Below are 22,809 nucleotides of genomic sequence, written 5' to 3'. Positions count from 1 at the left end.
TAACCTTACATCATGGTGTTCCAAGAAGTAGCCTACTGTGTCTCGCTCTAGTACTAAATTAGAGTACCGCTCTCTTGCATATGCATGTGCCAAGATGACTTGACTTTGCTTTTTGCGGTGAGCTTGTTGTCTATCTTTTCATGTACTCTTACATTGTGCTAACCTCAATGCCACCTATTTAGAGGCTAATCTTGTTCATCATGCTTGTACTCGGCGTATTAAACTTGATTACCACCTTGTCTGTGAAAAACCAGCCCTTGGCAATCAAAGGGTATGATACATCTTTTCCGCTTATCAGCCTGCTAATCTTCTCACCAAAGCTCTCTAGCCTCGTTATCATTAGCTATGTTCTGAACTCGTCAGATCAAGAGCGTCCAGTTTGCGGGTGGTTGGGTGTGGGAGTTACATATATTTACATGCCCTTAAAAATGGGCACATTTTATTATGTCAACTTTGAGTGTCGAGCACCACCATTTGTAATCATTAAAAACACCTTCAAAAGTTTAAAGACTAACTTTGGTGTATTCCGCAGTTGTCCTATTTTTTTCATCCACCTATGTTGACATCCCCTATGAATTTCTTTTCTACAAGAGATAAAAGGTGGGGGAGAATTGAACATAAGATCTCGAATGCAAATATAAATGTTCCCACCCACCATTATTCCTTGTTATGGCAAACATTTTGAACCGGAAAATGATTTATGAACACTTTTTTTTACCTTACACACTCTTTTATTGTTTTCTGAGTCATTGGATTGAGAAAATTGAGAGAGAATCAATAACCATAATTAAAAGAAGGAGTAAGTCGAACCCACTAAAACTTTCCACTTACAAATACAAATACAAATACAAAAGAATACTACTAATTTGCCACAATAGCTTCTTATGAAAATGGTTAGTTTGGATACTTTGGTACAGGCCCTTGTCAAAGCTCGGGCTTGATGAGATGGGCGATTAATAAAGCATTCTTTAATGGTAATAGACCCAAACGCTTCTCATCCACCCCTCCTCTCTCCCGCCACAGTCCGTACCAAATGAGCTTCCTTCATCACTACTCACGCCCGCGCCTCTGTCTGTACAATTTCACCGATGTTCCTCTTCACATTCTCACTCCCACCAGGTAACTTCTTTTTACAAAGTCTTCTTTACATTTTGTTTTTCCAAAACCCATTTCCAATCTCCTTGTATAAAAGCTAATAAAGCTTAGATAAAATGTAGTATAAAGAATACATGAAGCTAACTGTTGTATGTTTTTTGCTAATTTTTGTCGTTTTTGGTAATTTCTCTTTCAATATTTGATGACAGTTTGTGGGTTTTCTTTTTCTGTAATATTTTGAGTAGGTGCTTTGCTATATTGGTTTAACAACATCATTTCTCAAGAAATGGGATGTTGTGGAGATGTTGCGGAGGCCAAAGCCATTTGGTTCAAGCAATCATACGGGTTTGAAGAAAAGGTAATTAGTTTTTCTCCTGGCCTTCAGTAATGATTTTCTTTTGGTTTTCCATCATTGCATTTGCATTTGCATTTGAACTCATGCTCTTACTTTACTTGATATTTGAGTTGATAATTTAATGGCATGCCCCAACAGGAGAATAGAACTTGTCATTATAAAATCATCTTGCAAAGGATGTATGATAATTTATAGCACTTATGCTAACATGTTCTTTTTATTTTTATTTTCAATGTGGGAACTGTGAGATGATAATTGACTTCACAATGTGGGACATTTGTAAGAAGTTGATAATTGATAACCCGCCACACTTTGATTTCTGATATCCTCATCGTTATTTCCATAGTCATTGCTTTTCTGTGTGCCTCTTAGAATTTAACATGTTTTGTTCCATTTTATAGTTCCACTGTCCAGGATTCTGGCTAATAGAGCGAACAATACTCAATAGTAAAATTGTGTGTTTCGATCTAATAAAACAGGAGAACTTTGATTTGTGTAGCGAATCAAGATGTTGAAGAAGCATTCAGAAAGACTGTAGAAGTGGATAGGCTAATAGACAAACTGGGGGATTTAAATCCAATTGAAGTACGTAGATGTCTGGTTTAAATTACTTCTATCAATGATTTCCTTTTTAGCAACAAATTAAACTTATTTGGATTTGTTTACTTGACATTGTCCTGTCTCTGTGGTATTGAGACTATAAACTAGTTATAGAAGTTATTCTATCATCATCTTAAGTAATACTAGTAATGAGTATATCTGAAAATTTGAAGATACATAGGATGAGACCAAGTTAATATTATAATTTTAAACGCACAAATAGCAGTAGTAAGAGCAGGTCTTTGTTTCAAATTTTTAAGATTCGTGAGATAAGACCGTAAAGGCAATTCTTTCAATAGCCTTTCTTTTCTTCTAGTGTCTGTGAAGGCCTAAGATATGTACTTAATAAATTCTGTATGCATGATACGAAAAAAGTAACCCTGTGAATGCTATTTGAATTATCCTTTGAATTTCTATGCAGTTTCTAGTTTTCATTTTATGTATGATAATATAAAATTTTAATCTTATAGAGCGTGTGGGGAAAAAGGGGTTTTGGGATATGCCTTGTTTGATTAAATATGGATTTCTTTACTTGAGACTTCAATGCAGCTTTCATTGACTTCCACCAATAAAGTTACCACTGAAATTCTTATTTGATTATGATTTGTGAACATCTTCAGAAGCTTGTTGTTGAAAATGTCTTGGCGTTTAACGAGGGTTTTTGGATACGGCTTGCGGCAAGAAGTGTATCTGTAAATCGGAGGATGATAATGTTGGAAATGTGCCCTAAAACCAATCATATGATGATACTTTACGGACATTTCAAACTAATGTAGTTTAAAGGGCAAAGATTATTGTTTGAGCCGTCTAATATAAATGTTATATGCTTAAACGATAAGTCCAAGGAATATGTGATTGGAAGAATGCGATCTAAAGAAGTTAGATTCATGAGACCATTCTTTCGTTGACATATCCTAAACGTTCCTGATCATAGGATTGTCAATTGGGCATTGACAGTCCATTAAGATCAGTACGTGCTATGTCTTCTCTCAGGGAGAGTGACTAGTCTCGAGTCATTGGTGTGTGTGACATCAAGACAAGTACGTAGGTGCTCAATAGAGAATGAGTTCACTGAACACGATCAACGAAGAGTTCTCATATTCATGTCACATGAGAACTCATGGTTGGGATAATGCAAATTAGTCTTTTGACCTGAGGCATCACAGTTGTCTTGTGGTTAGGTCCTTAATCTTTGATTATGTCAAAGTCACTCTATCAGGGTGTCCACGGCATCGTTGGGGTTAAGCCACTTAGCCATGGAGACAAGTGAATGCGCAACAAGGGATCTCTAACCTTCAAACTGTTTGAGGGAGAATACTCTATGATATGATTTAGAATCTCTGGCCAGAGTATGAATGAGATGTTGGAATGCGTTCCAGATCACATTCAAGGTAATCATATAAGTACAAGATTCACATTGGATAGTAGACATGAATAAACTATCAAACCAAACAATGTGGTCAAGAGTATTGTATTAGAGAAAGACCGTATTGCATTTGTAATCCTAAACTGAATAGGTTCTCCACCTCTTCTGATTAGCTTGGGTAACCATGATATGCTGCTAGGTGTCACTCATGATTTGTGGAAGCCCTAAAAGTGTATTATCACTAACGGGAGAATTGAAAGTAAGTTTCAATTCACAATCGATTTGAAAGAGTTTGAATCGCCCACTGCCTCGCTAAAAGGAACCTAATGGATCGTACACCGTGTAAGGTAGAGATTGAAGATTCAACGGAGATGAGTAAGAATAATTAAATGGTTTAATTATTTATGGCAAGGATTAATTAATATGATTATTAATCAAACGAATAAGTTCGTTAAAAGACCTCGGGTTAGTTTTGGGCCGCAAGGTCCAATGGGATTTGAATGTCAAGCCCATTAACTCAAGTTGTATGACAACTTGAATAAAATAAAGGGCTTGAAAGCCCAATAAACCTATAGGCTAGCCATGTGTAAAAGAATAGGGCTTTTGGTCCATTAGGTCACTTATTTGAAGGGACTATATAAAAGACTTTATAGCCTAAAATTTACTAAGGGTTATTTTTGGGGAAAGGATGAGAACACAAGCTCTCCTTTCTCTCAAAAATTTTGGCCAATCTAGAGGGGAATAGCTAGCAATCTTACTTCCTCTAGGTCACTCATTTCTTCTACAATATACCTTGGTGTGGAGACTTAGAGGTTCTCAATTTTGGGAACTTGGAGAAACCTTTTAATCCATCCAAATCCATGGATCCAAGATGCAAGGAATGAAGGCCCTCTCTTTGAGTGATTAGCCTTTGCTTATGCAAAGAGGAATCTACAAAGGTATTGATTTCTCAACTCACTTTGTTTTGAGTTGAGTCTTGGTTCACCTATCTACTAGGCTTTGAATTTCATGGGTAAATGTTTTGTTTTAAGTGCATACAAGCATGATTCCGCCTTTAATTGTTAATTGCATGCTATTGATGTTGCTTAAATGAACATGTTTTTCACAAATTTTCCTTCAAGTGGTATCAAGAGCCTAAGTCTAGTAGTTGGTGAATCCTTTTGGGTTTTGTAGTTCATAGTTTGTGATTTGAATGTTGTAATTGTTACAAGCTTTATTCTTGCTTCTTTGAATGTAAATTTTGTTAGAAAATTTGCCATCTCAAATGTTGTAGATGTAGTTCATATGAGCATGAATTTTGGAGCTAAAATTTGGTGCCATGTTTTTGGGGAAATTCGGCCAAATCCAAAGGGTGGAATTTTGGGTTCTTGTTTGACTTGTTAAAAGTGTTTTAAAGTGACTTTTGGAACCCCTATGTACCCTAGTATGGTTGTATGTTATTTCCCTTAAGTTTGAGTGGTTTTGGTATGTTTTTGGGTGAAGAATGTTCATGGAGCTCTTATGGGTTTTCATGAATGTTCTTCATTGTTCTTGATATGTTCTTGCCAAGAACAAAAGGTTTGGTGTTTTGATTCAAAGTTTTGATTTATTTCATAAAGTTTTTGTTTTGAAATATTTCTTATGTTTAAATATATTAGATATTTATTTTGAAAAATTAAAGAAATTTTAGTGGGTTGGTGTGTAATGATTTATTCCATTACACACACCCCACTTACAAAAACTTTGAAATTTTTTTTATTATTTTGCTTCAAAATCAGCCACCCTACTCAATTAGGGTCCTTGTGGGGCTTTTGTGCAATTATATAAAGTTTTGATACTTTTGTGTATTTGCATTTTGACCCAAAAGTTTACGTTTTTACGTAAAGGTCCAAAATCACTAAAAGGACAAATTGTTTTGCTCCTTTAATGAAGTTTTATTTTTTGTGGAAATTTTTGGGTTCTAGTTGTAATTACATGAAGTAGTGGACTTTTGTGTTTTTACAAAGTGACCCCAAAAGTTTAAGTTTTTGCAAAATAGCCCAAAAGTTGAGGTTAATTGCACTATGGCCCAAACAAGTTGAGGTCATAGCATTTTGGCCCAAATTAGGTAGAGAACAAAAATTGTTTTGTCTCTTTAAATGAGAATTGGATTTTCATTTCATTTAGCTCCATTTAAATCAATTCTATGGATACAAAAACCAAATGAAAATGTTGCATTCAAGTTTAATTAGTTAAAGCGTTAATTAATTAAAGAAATGGTGATTATGAACCTTAGCCTACGATAATTGAGCTATGTGAAAGGCCGTTTCAAATTTGTTTGAACCATGGGAATGTGTAGATTAAATTTTGGTTGTAATTTGATATGATTAATTGTTGTAAAAGAGCATAAGCTCTTCTTTACTTTAAAGTAATTTGATTTGATCAATTGTTGTAAAAGAGCATAAGCTCTTATTTACTTTGAAGTACTCCTTTCTTGTTTTATTCGATATGCATGAAAATGGAGTAGTTGGGTCCAACGCCCAATAAGACAACACGCCTTAATGTGATTAAACGCGTAACTAAAATCAATCACCATCCCTAGACCGAGATTCAACACTAGGCTCGTGTTTGAATCGAATCAAAGGTTCATAGTCATCCTAAGGCCCTAAGGCAACTATATAGTCCATCAATGAATGCAAACCTTATGTTAGTAGTATCATATACTCTTGCTTTAAAAACCGTTTTAAAAGCTTAGTGGGAGTATTATATACAACTAAATCAATCAAATGGACCAATAGTTGTAATAGGACAAAAATGTTTTAATTGGATTAAAATGTATGTTTATATGTGATGAGACCTAAAAACCCTCAACCAAATCAATATTAAGTTGATAAGCGAGAGATGCTTTGAATATCTCTTCGTGGCTTTCCACCGTGGTAGGCTCCAATCGTTTGTGACTTGTACACCGGCTTCACCCTATCATGGGGGAGTACAAAGTGCATGCTTACATTCAGGAGGAGTCTATACGCATATGATGAGGTAAGTGTAGGCAACGAGGATGGCCAACATCATATCATTGTGAGGCTATTCTTGAACCCCTTCATGAACTAAGCATGGTGGGAATAACTTAACTAAGTGCAATAGTGCCAACATCGTATCATCGTGAGGCAACATTCTCTAGAGGCCAAACAAGATGGGTAATTACAAACGTTGTAAATGAGTAAAGCGTTATTCTCTCATCATTATTTTTGCTAACCAACATCGTATCATCGTGAGGTGGGCTTAGTAATAGTGAGCCTCCCATACCCTACTAAGAGTTTCCTCCAAAACTCTCGAATTCCGATGAGGGATATGGAATTTGCCAAAAATAGTGGGTGGTGCTATTTGATTTAAAGACCCGGATCAAATAGCTTAAAATCAATCAATTTATATTCGTTATGTATTTGTTTACCAATATATTTGCAAACGCTATCCAAAACTTGACAAAGAAAAACCGAACGCTTTAGTTTCCGAACTTGGTACCACAATCCCATAGATTGTCTTGAATGGATTGTAAAAGTACCTAAGTAGTCTCGTCCTCACAATCTTCCTATTGATAATGTATCAATAGAAGAACATGTTAGATAAGTCTACCATGAAGAGGACAATGCAAACTCTAGTGCTTGTCTCTTTGTTACACAAACAAGGAACTTGAAAAGTAAGCACAAGGGCATGGACACTTTATGTGCCATGATTCTTCACTTACAAATTGTTGTATGAAGAAATGAGAGTTGCCTTGAACAACTCTTGAGAGTTTGTTATTATGTTTAGAACATAATGGTTGGTTGACAAAAATAGTCCATTTATATGGACTTATGATGATTTTGAATCATTGAGTGTTGAAGTGTTAAACCACTTAACGAGATGGAAACTAGGCAAGGACTTCACCTTTGTGTCCCTATCCTAATGGTTCACTAAGTTTATTGTAAACTATATAGTGAACAATAACCGCACGCTCTCCAAATTGTTTGATGTGTATAACACATTTGAAATAAGTTTCAAGAGAGATAGTGGGAGTTTAGGGACCATGACTATTGTAATCAAAAGGGAAGTCAAATGAAGAAGGCAAAATAACTCCAAGGGAACAAACTTTCTTTATGAAAGGATGGACATTGGAAGGGGTATTTGCAAGAAATGTCTTGCAAGTGTCAAGAACACACCTTTCGAAGGTGTTGTAATATGTTCTTGAAATAGTTCAAAACAGTTGGTTCTTCTACTTGAATGCTTGATTCCGTATTAGTAACTATGTTTTACAATTGTTGTAAAAGTGTGCTAATAAGAAGTAGAAGATTAAATGAGAGAAGAGAAAGTACTTCACATTCGGAAAGTGAATAAAATATAGATCTCTGCGAAAGCGGATTGTACTTACTTCCTCATATGAACTACCAAAGAAATTGGAAAATACTAAAGATTGTCTTTACATTCCAATTTTAAGGAACTTAAATCCGTCACTATAGTAGAGATAGATAAATGTTTTGTTTGACAAAAACATTGTTCTTTATTAATCAATAATTAGATTATTGTAATTTAATTGGTTGTCTCTATAGTAGAGATGATGTGGTAGTTTAACTGTTTAGAATACGATGATGCTTAAAACCCAAAAGGTTGCAAGGTAGTGACTAATCCCAACTGAGTTGTGATACCTCTAAAACATAAGTTACGAGTTGGTCATAGATGGATGCTTTGGATCGTTAGATCCGGATCCAAGACATTCTTGTTAAAAATTGCATAGAGGCGAAATGTTCGAATCTTTATTCTTTTGGAAAGAAGAAAGAATCACAAAGTTGTTAAGGTTAATTCACTTAGATGTTAGTGGCACTTGTCCACAACATAATACTACTCATGTTGTATGACATTCACCGAAGATCACTCTCGGTTGGACTATAGTTTATTTTGAATAAACACAAGTACGAATACTTTGCAAAAGGTTTCAAAGAATTCAAGAAATGTAAGTAGATGAGTAAGACGTCTAAAGTATTTACCTCCTTAGATTTGATCCAAGGAAAAAGTAACACTTTAGATTAATTTCCTTGAAAAAAATCAAGGAAAGTAGCATTGTAAGATAATGTATTTCTCCATTAGGAGAAGAATGAACATAAATAAGATTTAGTTCGTTGGACATTATCAATTACCCATATATATATGATATATACTTCTAAGACATGTTAGTTGTAAGAAGATCCATCCATCATGGATCTTAGCAAGCTAGTGGGAGCTATAAGTGTCTTATGAGAAAAGATCAATTGTTTGATTTCTCATAAAGATGTAAATGAATCTTTTGTTTACTAGGTTTACAAAAGATTAGTGGGAGTTGATCATATTCCTAAATTAGAATATATATATTAGAATATATATATATATATATATATACATGATATATATTAATTTTGAAAATGAAAGGAATTCTTCATCGTTAAAGTTATGACTTTAAACATTCTATAATGATAGAATGTATATGGGAGACATAGTCTATATACATGGGATGGAAATCTATAATGATAGATTTCAAGATATAATTGGATTATATCAATCCCTAAAATAGACAAGAGATGTTAGGAAGTTTCTCATATGATGATAAACTTCAATTAGAATCACAATTCTAGTGAGACTAGGAAGTTGTTCTTCTCAAAGGGAATGTACCCTTTGACTCCCAAAGAAATAATGCGTAAATAGAATCCTTTATGCATACGCAGAAAGGTGATTTATGTATTTCATATTGTATGAAAACATTGATATAAGTCGTACCTAGAACGGTACAAGATGATATCAGTGCAAGCCCAGGATCAAAGCCATGGCAACTGTCAAGTGAATCCTTAGGTATTTAAGAAATACTAAGGATGGATTCCTCAAGAATGAGGAAGAATTAGAGTAACGTAATGGAAGCGTAAATGTATTAGATTATAAATCTAATCCATCATAGAATATCTCTTCATTATGAATGAAGTGATAATGAGATATCTCTTTAATATGACTAAAGAGATATTTGGGTGGAAACGTTAAAAGTAAATGACTTTAATGTATTCCATCATGTATGCAAAATATATTGCCATATAGAAGCTTACAACATTGTTGTTTGGATGGGAAAGTTCATTCATGAACTCTTCATTCGGTTCCAACCAGAAAGTGTATGACACTAATGGGGCGATAGCTCAAGCCAGGGAATCAAGGTCTCATCAAGGTCCAAACTCAAATGAGAGACTGAACCACATGATTGAGAATCATGTATAATGGTGACGTCGTTATTCTCAAGGTTGCTTCTATGGATAACATATAGATATCCATTGTTTAGGCCTACTACTCAGCCATTTATGAAATGAATTACAGAAGAGGTATCATCAATGATGACTAAGCTGATTGGCTCTAGTGCAAGTGGGAGATTGTTGGAAATGTGCCCTAAAACCAATCATATGATGATACTTTACGGACATTTCAAACTAATGTAGTTTAAAGGGCAAAGATTATTGTTTGAGCCGTCTAATATAAATGTTATATGCTTAAATGATAAGTCCAAGGAATATGTGATTGGAAGAATGCGATCTAAAGAAGTTAGATTCATGAGACCATTCTTTCGTTGACACATCCTAAACGTTCCTGATCATAGGATTGTCAATTGGGCATTGACAGTCCGTTAAGATCAGTACGTGCTATGTCTTCTCTCAGGGAGAGTGACTAGTCTCGAGTCATTGGTGTGTGTGACATCAAGACAAGTACGTAGGTGCTCAATAGAGAATGAGTTCACTGAACACGATTAACGAAGAGTTCTCATATTCATGTCACATGAGAACTCATGGTTGGGATAATGCAAATTAGTCTTTTGACCTGAGGCATCACAGTTGTCTTGTGGTTAGGTCCTTAATCTTTGATTATGTCAAAGTCACTCTATCAGGGTGTCCACGGCATCGTTGGGGTTAAGCCACTTAGCCATGGAGGCAAGTGAATGCGCAACAAGGGATCTCTAACCTTCAAACTGTTTGAGGGAGAATACTCTATGATATGATTTAGAATCTCTGGCCAGAGTATGAATGAGATGTTGAAATGCGTTCCAGATCACATTCAAGGTAATCATATAAGTACAAGATTCACATTGATAGTAGACATGAATAAACTATCAAACCAAACAATGTGGTCAAGAGTATTGTATTAGAGAAAGACCGTATTGCATTTGTAATCCTAAACTGAATAGGTTCTCCACCTCTTCTGATTAGCTTGGGTAACCATGATATGCTGCTAGGTGTCACTCATGGTTTGTGGAAGCCCTAAAAGTGTATTATCACTAACGGGAGAATTGAAAGTAAGTTTCAATTCACAATCGATTTGAAAGAGTTTGAATCGCCCACTGCCTCGCTAAAAGGAACCTAATGGATCGTACACCGTGTAAGGTAGAGATTGAAGATTCAACGGAGATGAGTAAGAATAATTAAATAGTTTAATTATTTATGGCAAGGATTAATTAATATGATTATTAATCAAACGAATAAGTTCGTTAAAAGACCTCGGGTTAGTTTTGGGCCGCAAGGTCCAATGGGATTTGAATGTCAAGCCCATTAACTCAAGTTGTATGACAACTTGAATAAAACAAAGGGCTTGAAAGCCCAATAAACCTATAGGCTAGCCATGTGTAAAAGAATAGGGCTTTTGGTCCATTAGGTCACTTATTTGAAGGGACTATATAAAGGACTTTATAGCCTAAAATTTACTAAGGGTTATTTTTGGGGAAAGGATGAGAACACAAGCTCTCCTTTCTCTCAAAAATTTTGGCCAATCTAGAGGGGAATAGCTAGCAATCTTACTTCCTCTAGGTCACTCATTTCTTCTACAATATACCTTGGTGTGGAGACTTAGAGGTTCTCAATTTTGGGAACTTGGAGAAACCTTTTAATCCATCCAAATCCATGGATCCAAGATGCAAGGAATGAAGGCCCTCTCTTTGGGTGATTAGCTTTTGCTTATGCAAATAGGAATCTACAAAGGTATTGATTTCTCAACTCACTTTGTTTTGAGTTGAGTCTTGGTTCACCTATCTACTAGGCTTTGAATTTCATGGGTAAATGTTTTGTTTTAAGTGCATACAAGCATGATTCCGCCTTTAATTGTTAATTGCATGCTATTGATGTTGCTTAAATGAACATGTTTTTCACAAATTTTCCTTCAGATAAAGCACAGTTTTGAACTTTGTTATTTCTATTTTTATGCTGATATTTTTGTTTTTGCTGCTTTCCTATTCAAGTTTGTGAAAGAAGGCTTAATCCTTTGCATTCTTTCAAAAAGACTATAAGGAGTTGGCAATATCTATAATGAGCATAGTGGATTGCCTTGTCCATGAGACTAATGCATGTATGTATATATGTGTGTGTGTATATATATATATCTCTCTCTCTTTGTGTCTCTCTGTCTCTATCTCTTTGTTTCTCTGTCTCTCTCTCTCTACACACCATAATCCAAGGGGGATTATTCTTGTTTTGGGTTCATGCTAAATTGTAATCTCCAGTGTTTCGAATGCAGTACAAGTTTTTATTCTATTTTTCCTTTGCTTGTAGGAAAAGATAAATTCAGCTATTAATATCCTTAAAGGGGTTCTGAAACCTGTAGTGGATCATGTAGAAGAAATACGATGGCCTCTTAGAGATCCTAAGGCTCTTAAGTTAATGGAGAAAGTGAGTTTTTCTTTCTTCTATTTTGTTTTAATTTATTGCTGTGTTTTTCTTTTGGGCCAATACTTACTGTTGAATATGCAATTAGGTTGGAAGAATTTGAATTTTTTTTTTGCAACATTTCGTGTACCTTTGGAGTAAATTTTAGCTTTACTTGTACTTGCTTCTCTTGCATTACTGCTTTGGCTTGATAATGATTGTATAGATGTTTACAATTTTTCCATATTTAGGAAGATAGTTTTTAGAACTAAACAAGACTTCCTGTCTGTGTAAATTTGTCATCTGCTTTTTCTGAAATTGCTAGGCCATTAATTTAGTTTCAAATCATGTTTCATCAATTCTATTTTGGATATAAAAAGGGCACATGTGATTGCATCTTGATAAAAACTCTTTGGGATCTCCACTCCACCTAGAACCAATTGGTTTCGTTTCGTGCTGCAACTCTAACATAGTATTGGAGTGGACAATTCATCCACGTCAAATTCCATTGGATTAATATAATTGATCTATGCCTTTGGCTTTCTCTGGTCACATGTACGGGGGCGACGGGGCGTGTTGAAAATCTAAACCACCCCCTTCCCCACATTAGGTATTTTAAACATCAATATGCAAAGTTATGGATGTCTCCACCGGTATCAAATTGGTTGGGTTTAATGCTCAACAAAAACAAACTATAATATAACATTGTTCTTCATTATATTGTTTGTTTAATTTGTTTAATCTTTTCCTTTTTGATCATCAGGAAATATTCCAAAGGGAGCAAGAAGGGCAACTAGATAAAGGCTTTCTTGCATAAGTGATAGGAGCATATTTATGCGACTTAGTTAGCTTATTTCCTTTCATTTAGTGAGTTAGTTTCTATTTATTATAGTCATTTAAGCTATTTTCGTATGTTTGTAGGTCCAATTGACTAAACTGGCAAGAAAGTGCAATTTGAAGTATTTTGGAGCAGTTTTGGGCTTGGAATGGATAGCACATGCCTGGAGCAAGGTCGATGGACGAAATTGAAGTTCAACAAAGGCTAGGAATATGCTAAAGAGATGGAAGAAATTAATTCAAGACTTGGAAAACAAGGAATCAACTACAAAGAAGGAAACATGAGTCAAATTTCCTTATTTTGACTTAGTCAATCCTAATCTTTTCCTACTTATGTTCCAGCTACCAAGGGGATTCCTAAATATATTGGGACACTTAAATATATGTTCTAGAAGCCTAAATCCCATTCCTAAACTCAATGCCGCACCACCTTTCCTTCCTTTTCTTCTCCTTCCTTCCTTGCCATGCAAGGAAGTCCTTTTCCCTTTCCCAATTCCTTGCCGCACCCTTCTTCCCTTTTCTCTCTTGGATTTTGATTTAATTACCCTTTTTCCTTGAGGATTTGGAGGATCCAAATCTTTCCCAAAAACATTTAATTAATGCCTTGCCTTTTCTCTTTATTTTTCTACAATCTGCTGCAAAAACCATATTCATTCACCCCAAAAAACCACCATGCACCCATTCAACCATTGAGCCATCCTTAAACACAATTCCGCACCATTCATTCGTCCCTTCACCATCCATTCAGCCATTCATCCCTTCCACACACACAGCCGCACCATACATTCATTCTTCCATCACCAGATTTCGAACCATCTATCCATCATAACCCATTATCATACACACAAACCTTGTGTCGCATATTTGCAAAGAGAAAGGAAGGAAGACCCCTTGGAGTCGTGCCTGCCATTCAAAATTAGATTGTTGGAACATTCTTAGGTGTATTTAATCTTTTGTTTTCAATGTTTAATTTGAGTTTTCTTTGTTTGATTGCGAACATGAGGAACTAATTTCATTTTGGCTAGAGGAGAATTCAAAGCCATGAACATATACGTGACATGAATTGATTTCAAACAATTATTGTTTCGTAAAACATGAATGTGATTTGCTTAACTACTTGGTTGACAACTTATTCTTGTATGTTGATTAAGGATGCATACTAAGTTTGCATGCATGAATTTGATGCTAAAATATAAGGGATTTTCACCTAATCGTTATGAACTTATATTTGCAAGTAGTGGAGGTCACTAATCACGATCGTGTTAAGTAAAATCCATGGCAGGAGTATCATGTATTCATAGTTACGAATGCCTTGTCAGTGCTTATGATTTTCACAAAGCCTTAATGATCTTTGATTGTATCTCTATTATGTTGTTCATGTAAGGAACTATTGAAGAATAATTTGGTTGCCGATGTGTATTACATCCAATTCAATGACTTAAGGAAAATCTGAGGGTTAATTAGTGTTGTTCACGGTTAATTTAGGGCATTGTCATTCATGGTTTATTGGAATAATAGTTGGAAATCAATTTGTATGCATATATGTCATTTGTGGAGAATAACCCTCTAGCTAGCCTATCACCCATCAATTCACCCAAATTCATATCTTTTTACTTAGTTTTTGCAGTTTGTTTGCTTTTACTTTAAATTCGTTAAAAACCCAATCTCTTTTACTTTGTTGTGTTAAATTAGTTAGAATCTGTCCTAATTTGTGTTTTTGAGTGTTTTGAGTCAAAGTCAATTCAATTTTCATCCAAAGTAAGTCTTAGTGTCTGTTTTGAGTCTTTTTTATTGTTTTATGCAGTTTTGAGTTTGCTTAGCTTGTTTTGAGTCATATAAGTCTAGTTAAGAGTCTTAGATTCTAGTTTTTTGTTTTTAAGTCAGTTTAGAGTAGATTAGCAATCCCTCCTAATCCCCGGCCTAGAACGATCCCTACTTACATATATACTACAATTGTCAACAAGAGGGTTTAATTTGTGTGCTAGTTTATATCACATCAATAAGTTAATGTGCAACTACGACAAGTGAGTATGTTTTAAATTTCTAAATAGTTAACTTAGAAACTCTACTTATTTCGATCTCATGTCTGTTGGATCTGTCTCATTCTTGGACATTTCATTTGTTGCAGCTCCTGAGGAAGAATGGAACAAGTTGCTGATTAATGGATTAACAATTGGACAAGGGGAAATTTCTCCACAGGAACTCTATGCTGTCATTAAGAAAAGGGTTGAGCGGAATTTGATCTAAACAGTGAGAAACAACCTTGGTCTTTGGTAACATGTCAACTGTTGTTTCAATTTCTATATTCCAGACATTGATTGTTTTGCTTTTTGGTTCTTTTCCCTTCGTCAGGAGGGTGGTTCGTACCAGTAGTGTGTTCTTACAAAGTATTTGAACAGAATCTAATCTAGAGCGTTGTCCAAGTACTTTAGGGTAATCTGCAATAGTACATGTTCATGATTTGAAGATATGAACTTGACATTTGGGGATCACAAGTCATTGGATATGATCTAAAATTTTTACGCGCACATTCGTGCTTGAGTTCCCGAATAAAAATATCTGGAGATTTCACTTTGAGCAAGCAATTATATTTTGGCTTAATTGAAGCTTGGTCCAAAGTTCATTTTACTTCAATCCAGTAGTCTCCCTTGTTCTTATCCAGAAGGAAGATGGAATTCTCCTCTTCTAGCTTTTAAATTAGGTTTATTAAAGAGGACTCCATGCTCCGATTGTGGGATATTGCTGGTTGAGAAGAGGGGACCCCTTCAAGGTTGTTGACGGGCTAAGTCTTCACGAGTTTCCGGTATTTTGAATAATTCCATCGGGACTAGGGACTTCGACTTTTTATATGACCATACCACCCCCCCCCCCCCCCTTTGTATGCAGAGGGAGTTACGGCCCTTCTGAGGCCCCTACAAAAAAAGTAAAAAAACCCGCCGGAAAATAAAAGGTGAAGTAATTCAGAAAAAGTTTATAAGTCACTGCACCTATTTGACACTGCTCTCCAATTGTTCGACATAATGTCGCAATTGGTTGTTGAGCAATTGTGCATAGCTAACATGTGTTTGAGTTGCTTCATGTTCGTCAATATGGCAACCATGACCAATGATCCCCATCTTTAGTAGTGTAGTTTTTTAGTTTGATCTGTTTTACATAACTAATATGGTGCTTGTACATTGCATATTAAATGGTGTCACTTTTGAACATTGAACCTGCTCAAATTTGCATTAAAACTTCGGTCAAATTGGATCTTTGGTCATTTAATTAATTCGCGAGTATTGGTTTATGAACTTGTTATCACATGGAGCAATGAACATTTGAGATAAGTTTAGAGACTAAGTATCTTTTCTTTTGTCGGAATAATAGGTGCATTACTAAAAAAACATCACAGGACCATTACTACAAAAGGGCCTTATAGTGTCAGTGGGTGGTGTCGGTTTAATATAATATGGTGGCGGATAAAACATTTGCGACACCTACTGAACATGATGTCAAATTTACTGTCACTTATAAGCATCATAAACTGCCTATGTCACTTTTAACCGACGTAAACATTTAATGTCGCTTATAACCGACATACATTTTAATAATTTTAAAATAATGGTGTCGCTTTTAAGCAACATACATTTTAATAATTTTTTTATGCTTGTTTCCTGTCACTTTTAGTCGACGGCATATGTCATCTGCGTCGATTAAATTGAAATATTTTGGGCGGGAATTTTCAGACGTTTTTTTGCACGCGCAAGGTTTTCTTGTTTCGACACCACATCCAATCATTGATTCATTGACATGTCTCTTAGACATACGTCGGTTTGAACCGACGCAAAATTTCCCTATTTTGACGCCACTTGCAAAGACTGTGAAGTTTGTCAAGCTCACATTGGTTTGAACCGATGCAAACTTTTCCTATTTTGAGGCCACCTTAAGTCTATCAAATGCACGTTCGTTTCAACCAATGCAAACGTTTCTTATTTCGACGCCACTCAAATCTGTCAGGCTATCGTTGGTTTTATTTGACACAATATTTTCCTATTTTGACGCCAATTGCTAATGCTTTTGAATTCATTGTATTAATTCCACTTCGTACTCACAGTATGCTCTTTATGATCTTGGCTTTGCAACTGTCGGCCTTAACCGACGCTAACTTTTTATCCATATTTAAACCCCATTCTTTCCCATTACTTCCGTGCTTTCATTTCCCTCTCTCGTTTACTTCTTCGGTTTTGCTCTGTGCGTCCTTACGCCTTCTCCTTCTCCCATTTCAGACTTACTCCTTCCCCCATTTCAGCCTTACTCCTTCTCCTTCCACTAACTTTTGGTATGGATCAACAAAGTGAAGATCAACATTCTGAGGAACTTCATTTTGAAGAGGAAGAGTTCGAAGCTGGTTCTTTTTTGAATTATTATTAATTTGAGTTTTTGTTTTGTGTTTAAACTAGTTTTATGCTTAAATTGAAAATTTACATTTGTTTCCTAGTTTTTATTTTTTATTTTGTATTAATAAAGAACATCTCAACGGAGGTGCGGACCCTCAATTCCCAAATGGACAAAACAACTTTGTTCGTTTGATTCGTCCGAAAAATGCATCAGTGATAATTCAAGCGCTTTTTCAAAATATGTAGTAGCGAAGGTTAGAGATCATAGAAATCTTTCGTTGACGAGGGATTGGCGTAAGATTAAGGAAGTTTTCTGGAATAGAATAAAGGTATAGATTTTTTTTTTTTACTTGAAAATAGAAGAATAAGTCAATGATTGTAATAATAATTAATTAGCTTGGTTTTTTTTTTTTTGGATGTAGGGAAATTTATTTATTTTTTTGAAGATGCAGATATAATAAAAATGCCTATAATCCGCCATATGACGTTTCATGTTGCGGAGCATGCGCACAAAGAGTATAGAAATAAGTTAAAAAAAAAAGTATTATACTAAAAGAACAACCGAGGTGCGCAGCCACCCTCCTCCTGATGTGAATCCTGCACAATGGATTGAGTTGGTGGCATGCTAAAATAGAGAAAAAACAAGGAAATTTGTCTAATAAATTCCTTCATTTTTTAGGAGGTTGCTGAAAAAAATAAGATTAATCGGCTATTGAAAACAATGAACCATACAACTGGTTCAAAATCTTTTGCAAGAGTGTGGCAAGAATTTGTATGGATTGTACATTTTGGCACATACTTAATTATTTTGGCCTATACTTAATTATTTTTATCACGATGTCGGTTAAAACCGATAGTGGGTTGGATATTTTATAGTTTAATTGCTAGTACACGTAGCTTTAAACTGACGACATGTAGAAGTACACGTTGCTTTAAACCAACGTCAAGATCGGTGTCGCTTTTAACTGACGCTACTTCGTAGCGGATTAAGTGGACAAACCAACATTGAAACCCTTTCATGACGCTAGCATTGCTGTCGCTATTCCAATTTGACATTACATTGTTTTATGTCGAATTTTTGCCAAATTTCTGACGAAAATTGGATTTGTTGTCGATTTTTACTTCTCCGGTGATAGGCTATATTGTAGCAGTGGACAATGCAAGGGATAGCCAAAAAATGAGAATCCAAAATTCAACGTAAATATGAGGAACAAAAGTTGCATGTTACAATTTTGCAAAGAAACGTAGCTCGACAGGCATAACGAGGAAAACAACAAAAAAGAAAGAAAAACTTGTCGATGAAGGCTGCATGGGATAAAACTTGTCGATGAAGGCTGCACCAATAAGACGAGATGACTTGTACGCGCGGACGCATCATTCTCTGCGTGGACCTCAGATTCCCCCGACTCAGCCTTTTGTATATAAAAGCTCAACTCACTGATCCAATCCCACATAATTCTTTTCAAAATTCATAACAAAAAAAGAACAGAAAAAAACAAGACGGAAATGGATTTGGGAAAACTTTCGAATGCAGACTCCATGGACGAACAATTCGAATTCCTGGAAATCGAAGACGGAGAAGAACTCTTGGGTCTCACACACTGGGAATTCATCGACGCCTCCGACGCCGACTCAGAGCAAAACCACCACAACCACCGCTCCGACTCCGAACAAACCGATAAAGACGAAGAAGCAAATCGGTTTGATAGGCTTATCATTGGGCCCGCTTCATTTTCCCCTTCGGTCCCTCCGCCGGTGGCCGATCATATCCCCGCCCACCGTCATCGCCGCCCCCGTCTCGTCCGATTTGTGGATGTGGGTCTCAATCTCAAACTCCATAGCGATTGGGACGACAGCGGCGATGAGGATGAGGGCCATGGTGAGGAGGAGGAGGAGCATGATTATGGGTATGGATTAGACGACGAGCTGGTGCCGTTGTCGGTGAGCGACAAGTTGGGGCGGCAGAGGATGAGGAAATTGGGGAAGAGGATGTTACCGAAGATGAACAAATCGAAGCGGTCGCCGTACATGGTTGCGAGGCCTGGCTGCGTTCGCGGGAAGCATGGCCTGGGATTGAAGCATATTTATTGACAAAGATTGGAGATTTGGAGATTTGGGTATCTTTTTACAACTGGGTTTAGATGTAATTAAAATATAAATTCGTAGTTGGGTGGACCAAGTCTTATGTTAATTAGGTAAACAATGTGGTTCGGTTTTATGTTGATTCTGTGTCTCTGTCTGACTTATGATGTTTCATCATCTTTTAAGAATCTAATATATGTAGTTGATGACGTGACTGTCTGTTTATTTGTTCTACATTGCTTCTTTGTCTATTTGCTTTGTCATTTGTTTTTTTTTTGTGGGAACTGGTTTACTTTTGATCAGTCTAATAGTCGCTGCCTTATTCATTCATATTCCGGAGCACTATGGAATTTTCGATCTTCGACTTTACTCTATAATTTGTGATTAAGATCTTGAATTTTGATTCTTTGGTTTTAGAATTGATAAGAAAGGATAGTGCTGCTTGAAGAATAATTGAGATGATATTGGTGAATCTAATGAGTATAGAGGAGGGATTGGCACTAGTATTGGTGAATCTAATGAATTTTGATTCTTTGCAATTTGTTTGCTTTGCTGCTAGGCTACTAGTACTGGTTTTGGAAATACACTGGTGGTTCTATAAACATCTGTAGTTAGGGTACGGCTTCAATGCTATGTAGCACTCTGCGAGACGAGTTTTTCCGCTTCCATGTCCATATAACAGGATGAGGAAATCCAAGTGTTAAAGGAAAGCAGAAGCAGTGCTTACTTCACACGTAAGCCTTATATTGTTGCGCTGATGCCTTGATGAAACCGGAGGGATTTGATCAACAGTTGGGAAGATTTTTGAGCATGATACTCACACGAGATGGTACATCATGTGTCATTACATAAATAGTAGGATATGTGTATCAAAAAGTTAATAACTTAAAAAATAAAATTTTTCATTACTTACATGAAAACAAGTGATGTACCACCCATGTTCCCGTCATAATTAAAATTTTCTCCAACGGTTGAGATACTAACATTGTCAAATGTATTGGGTGGTTCGGTATGGGATACCATACCGAAACTAGTATCCCGAATCCCAAACCGAAATTTTTCGGGACATGAATTTGAAGACCAATCCCAAACCAAATTTCGGGAATCCCAAAATATTTTCGGGATTTTGGGACAAATCGGGAATCCCAAATTAAAATATGAAATTATGAATTGTTCTTCAAATATATAATTCAAGAACACATTCATGAACTAGGAATTTCATTTCATTCACACTACCATTTAATTGAACACTGGCATGCCTGACTGTTTTTATTATAGTCAAAATTCAAATTAATTAAACCCTTTTTGCAATCTGTTGAGAGACAAAAGAATCAAGCCTTCTGAAATCATCAGCTATGGCAGCAACAATAATAAAATCCACATGAATATCAAACAGAACATGAAAAATATGCAAGGTATAGGGCATTCCAGATTGCAGAGCATGAATTAGAAACTACTAGCATCAATTATAAAAGAATAATATATATATGTATAAATATATATAATAATTAATATTATATATTTTCGGTTTGGTATGGGATTCCCGAATTATCGAGAAGCCAATTCCGAATCCCATACCAAAATTTTGGGATCGGTTCGGGATAGCATCCCAAAAATTTCGGAAATTTCAATTTGGAAAATTTTTGGTTTGGGATCTGGATTTTTTTGGTTCGGTTCGAGATTTTCGGGAATTTTTTCCACCCCTATGTATTTGTGTGGTAATAGTTAATAAATCACAACCATTCCACTGCAAAACTGGGGTGTATCCAAACAAGGACTTAAAAGAGTATTCTCTTCTCCTCCTCTGCATCAAAGTTCAAATTCCTTATTTCGAATTAAATTAGATTACGTGCCACTTTATTTCGTATTAAAATAAATTAAGATATCGCTGGAATCAACACCGTCACCAGTTTTTTTTTCCGGTTTATCCTTTTGGAAAATTTTCCTGGCAATTTTTTTTGCTTTTCCATGAAATCCAATACTAATACTTCTTCAAGACCAGTGGAGCTTGTTGGGCTTTTGAAGGATGCTTATTTATGATCAATCCCGGAGGCTGTACTGTTGCTCATTCGCTACCCAACCATGCCCTTACATCTAGTTTTCAGAGGATGGGCTTTTGTTCTTGAATTCATGATAATGCAATTTGACATAAGCAGACTCGAACCGTTGACATCCACCATAAAGTAAATTATCGTCTTTGAGGCCTCCGATTGATTCTACTGTAGAGACCAACGATAGTCGATAGACAATAACTCCCCCCTAACCAACCGATGCATTTCTTTTATTGAAATAAAAGGTCATCTTAATTTGCTTAAAGTCTCACATCGATAAAACACATTATAAATGTTTTATCGTTAATTATCTAGAGACATTTTGAAATAAAACCCTACCGTTGCTAGACTAGGAAGTGATTAAGTTGAGGATGATCATATAAATGTTAGACACTGACAGTCTCTCTAATATTTAACGGGCTTAAACAAATGTTCTCCCTCCTCTTTGTGTATGCTTAGCTTGCTACGTAATCTGCCTAGTTGTATTCAGTTGTGGCATGTGCTAAATGAGCCATAAACATGTGTCGTGCTCATGTCTGCCTAACCCATCTTCTGCTACTACTTTACTGTATTTACTTTTATCTGTTTCACATATTTTCTGCTTTTACTTTTGTCTCACTTTTGAAGGTCGAGCCTACTCAAATTGCATGAAATGACACCATTCGGCGCTGAAAGTTGGCCGATTCTATCATCACATAATTATGTCCTACTGCCACTAAAATTTTAATTCATTTTTGTCACTTACTAGAAGCAGTGCCATCAGCCATCAATTTATTTTCAACGGCAAAGCGTTCTTTAGAGCAGTAAATCAACAATCCCAATTTGTTTTGAGTACAGGGGTCTAGATTTATATGACCACCTAATAACAAGCGATAACCATGGGAGTAAATTTTCGCCTAAGATTGAATTGATGAAAACCTACACATAAAAAGAATAGCCAAACGGAGTTAGATTAATACTGGTATGATATCAGTCAAAGGGTCTTTGATGCCTAAATTAGAAAGATTGTAGGAAATAATAAGAGTGTTGGGAGAGTTCTTGATTGCAGGAATAAAGTGGCTGATCTTGATTATTTATAGAGAATTGAAGAGTTAACTCTAGTGTGTGACCTAGTCTGAACCCCGATAGAGGAATATTTCTCTGAGATTCTTGGAATATGGTTTGGAGAGTCTTGTCATGCTAAGAGACTGATAGGCAAGCTCATTACATATCAACGCGATGTGCACAAGTCACATGATGATCGACTTGGACCGCATGTGACGAATTGGGCCATGGGCCCTGTTGATTGTGGGCTTCTAGGACCTTCATAGAAAATGTGGCCCGTTAGCCCGTTAGAATTTGACCAATGGTGTGCATATTCCTATTGGTCAAGATATTTTATATTGCCACAATCATGTTGCTACAAATAAGAATAATGTGA

At 35.9% G+C, this 22,809-nt stretch overlaps 1 protein-coding gene and 1 pseudogene across 1 annotated transcript; both read left to right on the top strand.

Annotated features, from left to right (window-relative positions):
- Positions 1-1,446: 1,446 nt before the first annotated feature.
- On the top strand, positions 1,447-12,983 carry LOC103965234 (annotated as a pseudogene).
- Positions 12,984-18,537: 5,554 nt separating this feature from the next.
- Positions 18,538-19,589, top strand: LOC103965224. The gene has a single exon (XM_009378247.3). It carries the CDS (start codon positions 18,763-18,765, stop codon positions 19,345-19,347), a length of 585 nt encoding a protein of 194 aa, XP_009376522.1. The 5' UTR covers positions 18,538-18,762; the 3' UTR covers positions 19,348-19,589.
- Positions 19,590-22,809: the final 3,220 nt, after the last annotated feature.

The sequence above is a fragment of a genome, unplaced genomic scaffold, assembly GCF_019419815.1.
Source record: "Pyrus x bretschneideri cultivar Hongxiangsu unplaced genomic scaffold, Pyrus_bretschneideri_v1 Contig85, whole genome shotgun sequence".
In the NCBI taxonomy this organism is placed as follows: Eukaryota; Viridiplantae; Streptophyta; class Magnoliopsida; order Rosales; family Rosaceae; genus Pyrus; species Pyrus x bretschneideri.
Note: the sequence above shows the minus strand (reverse complement) of the source record. Positions and strands in the feature narration are given on the sequence as shown.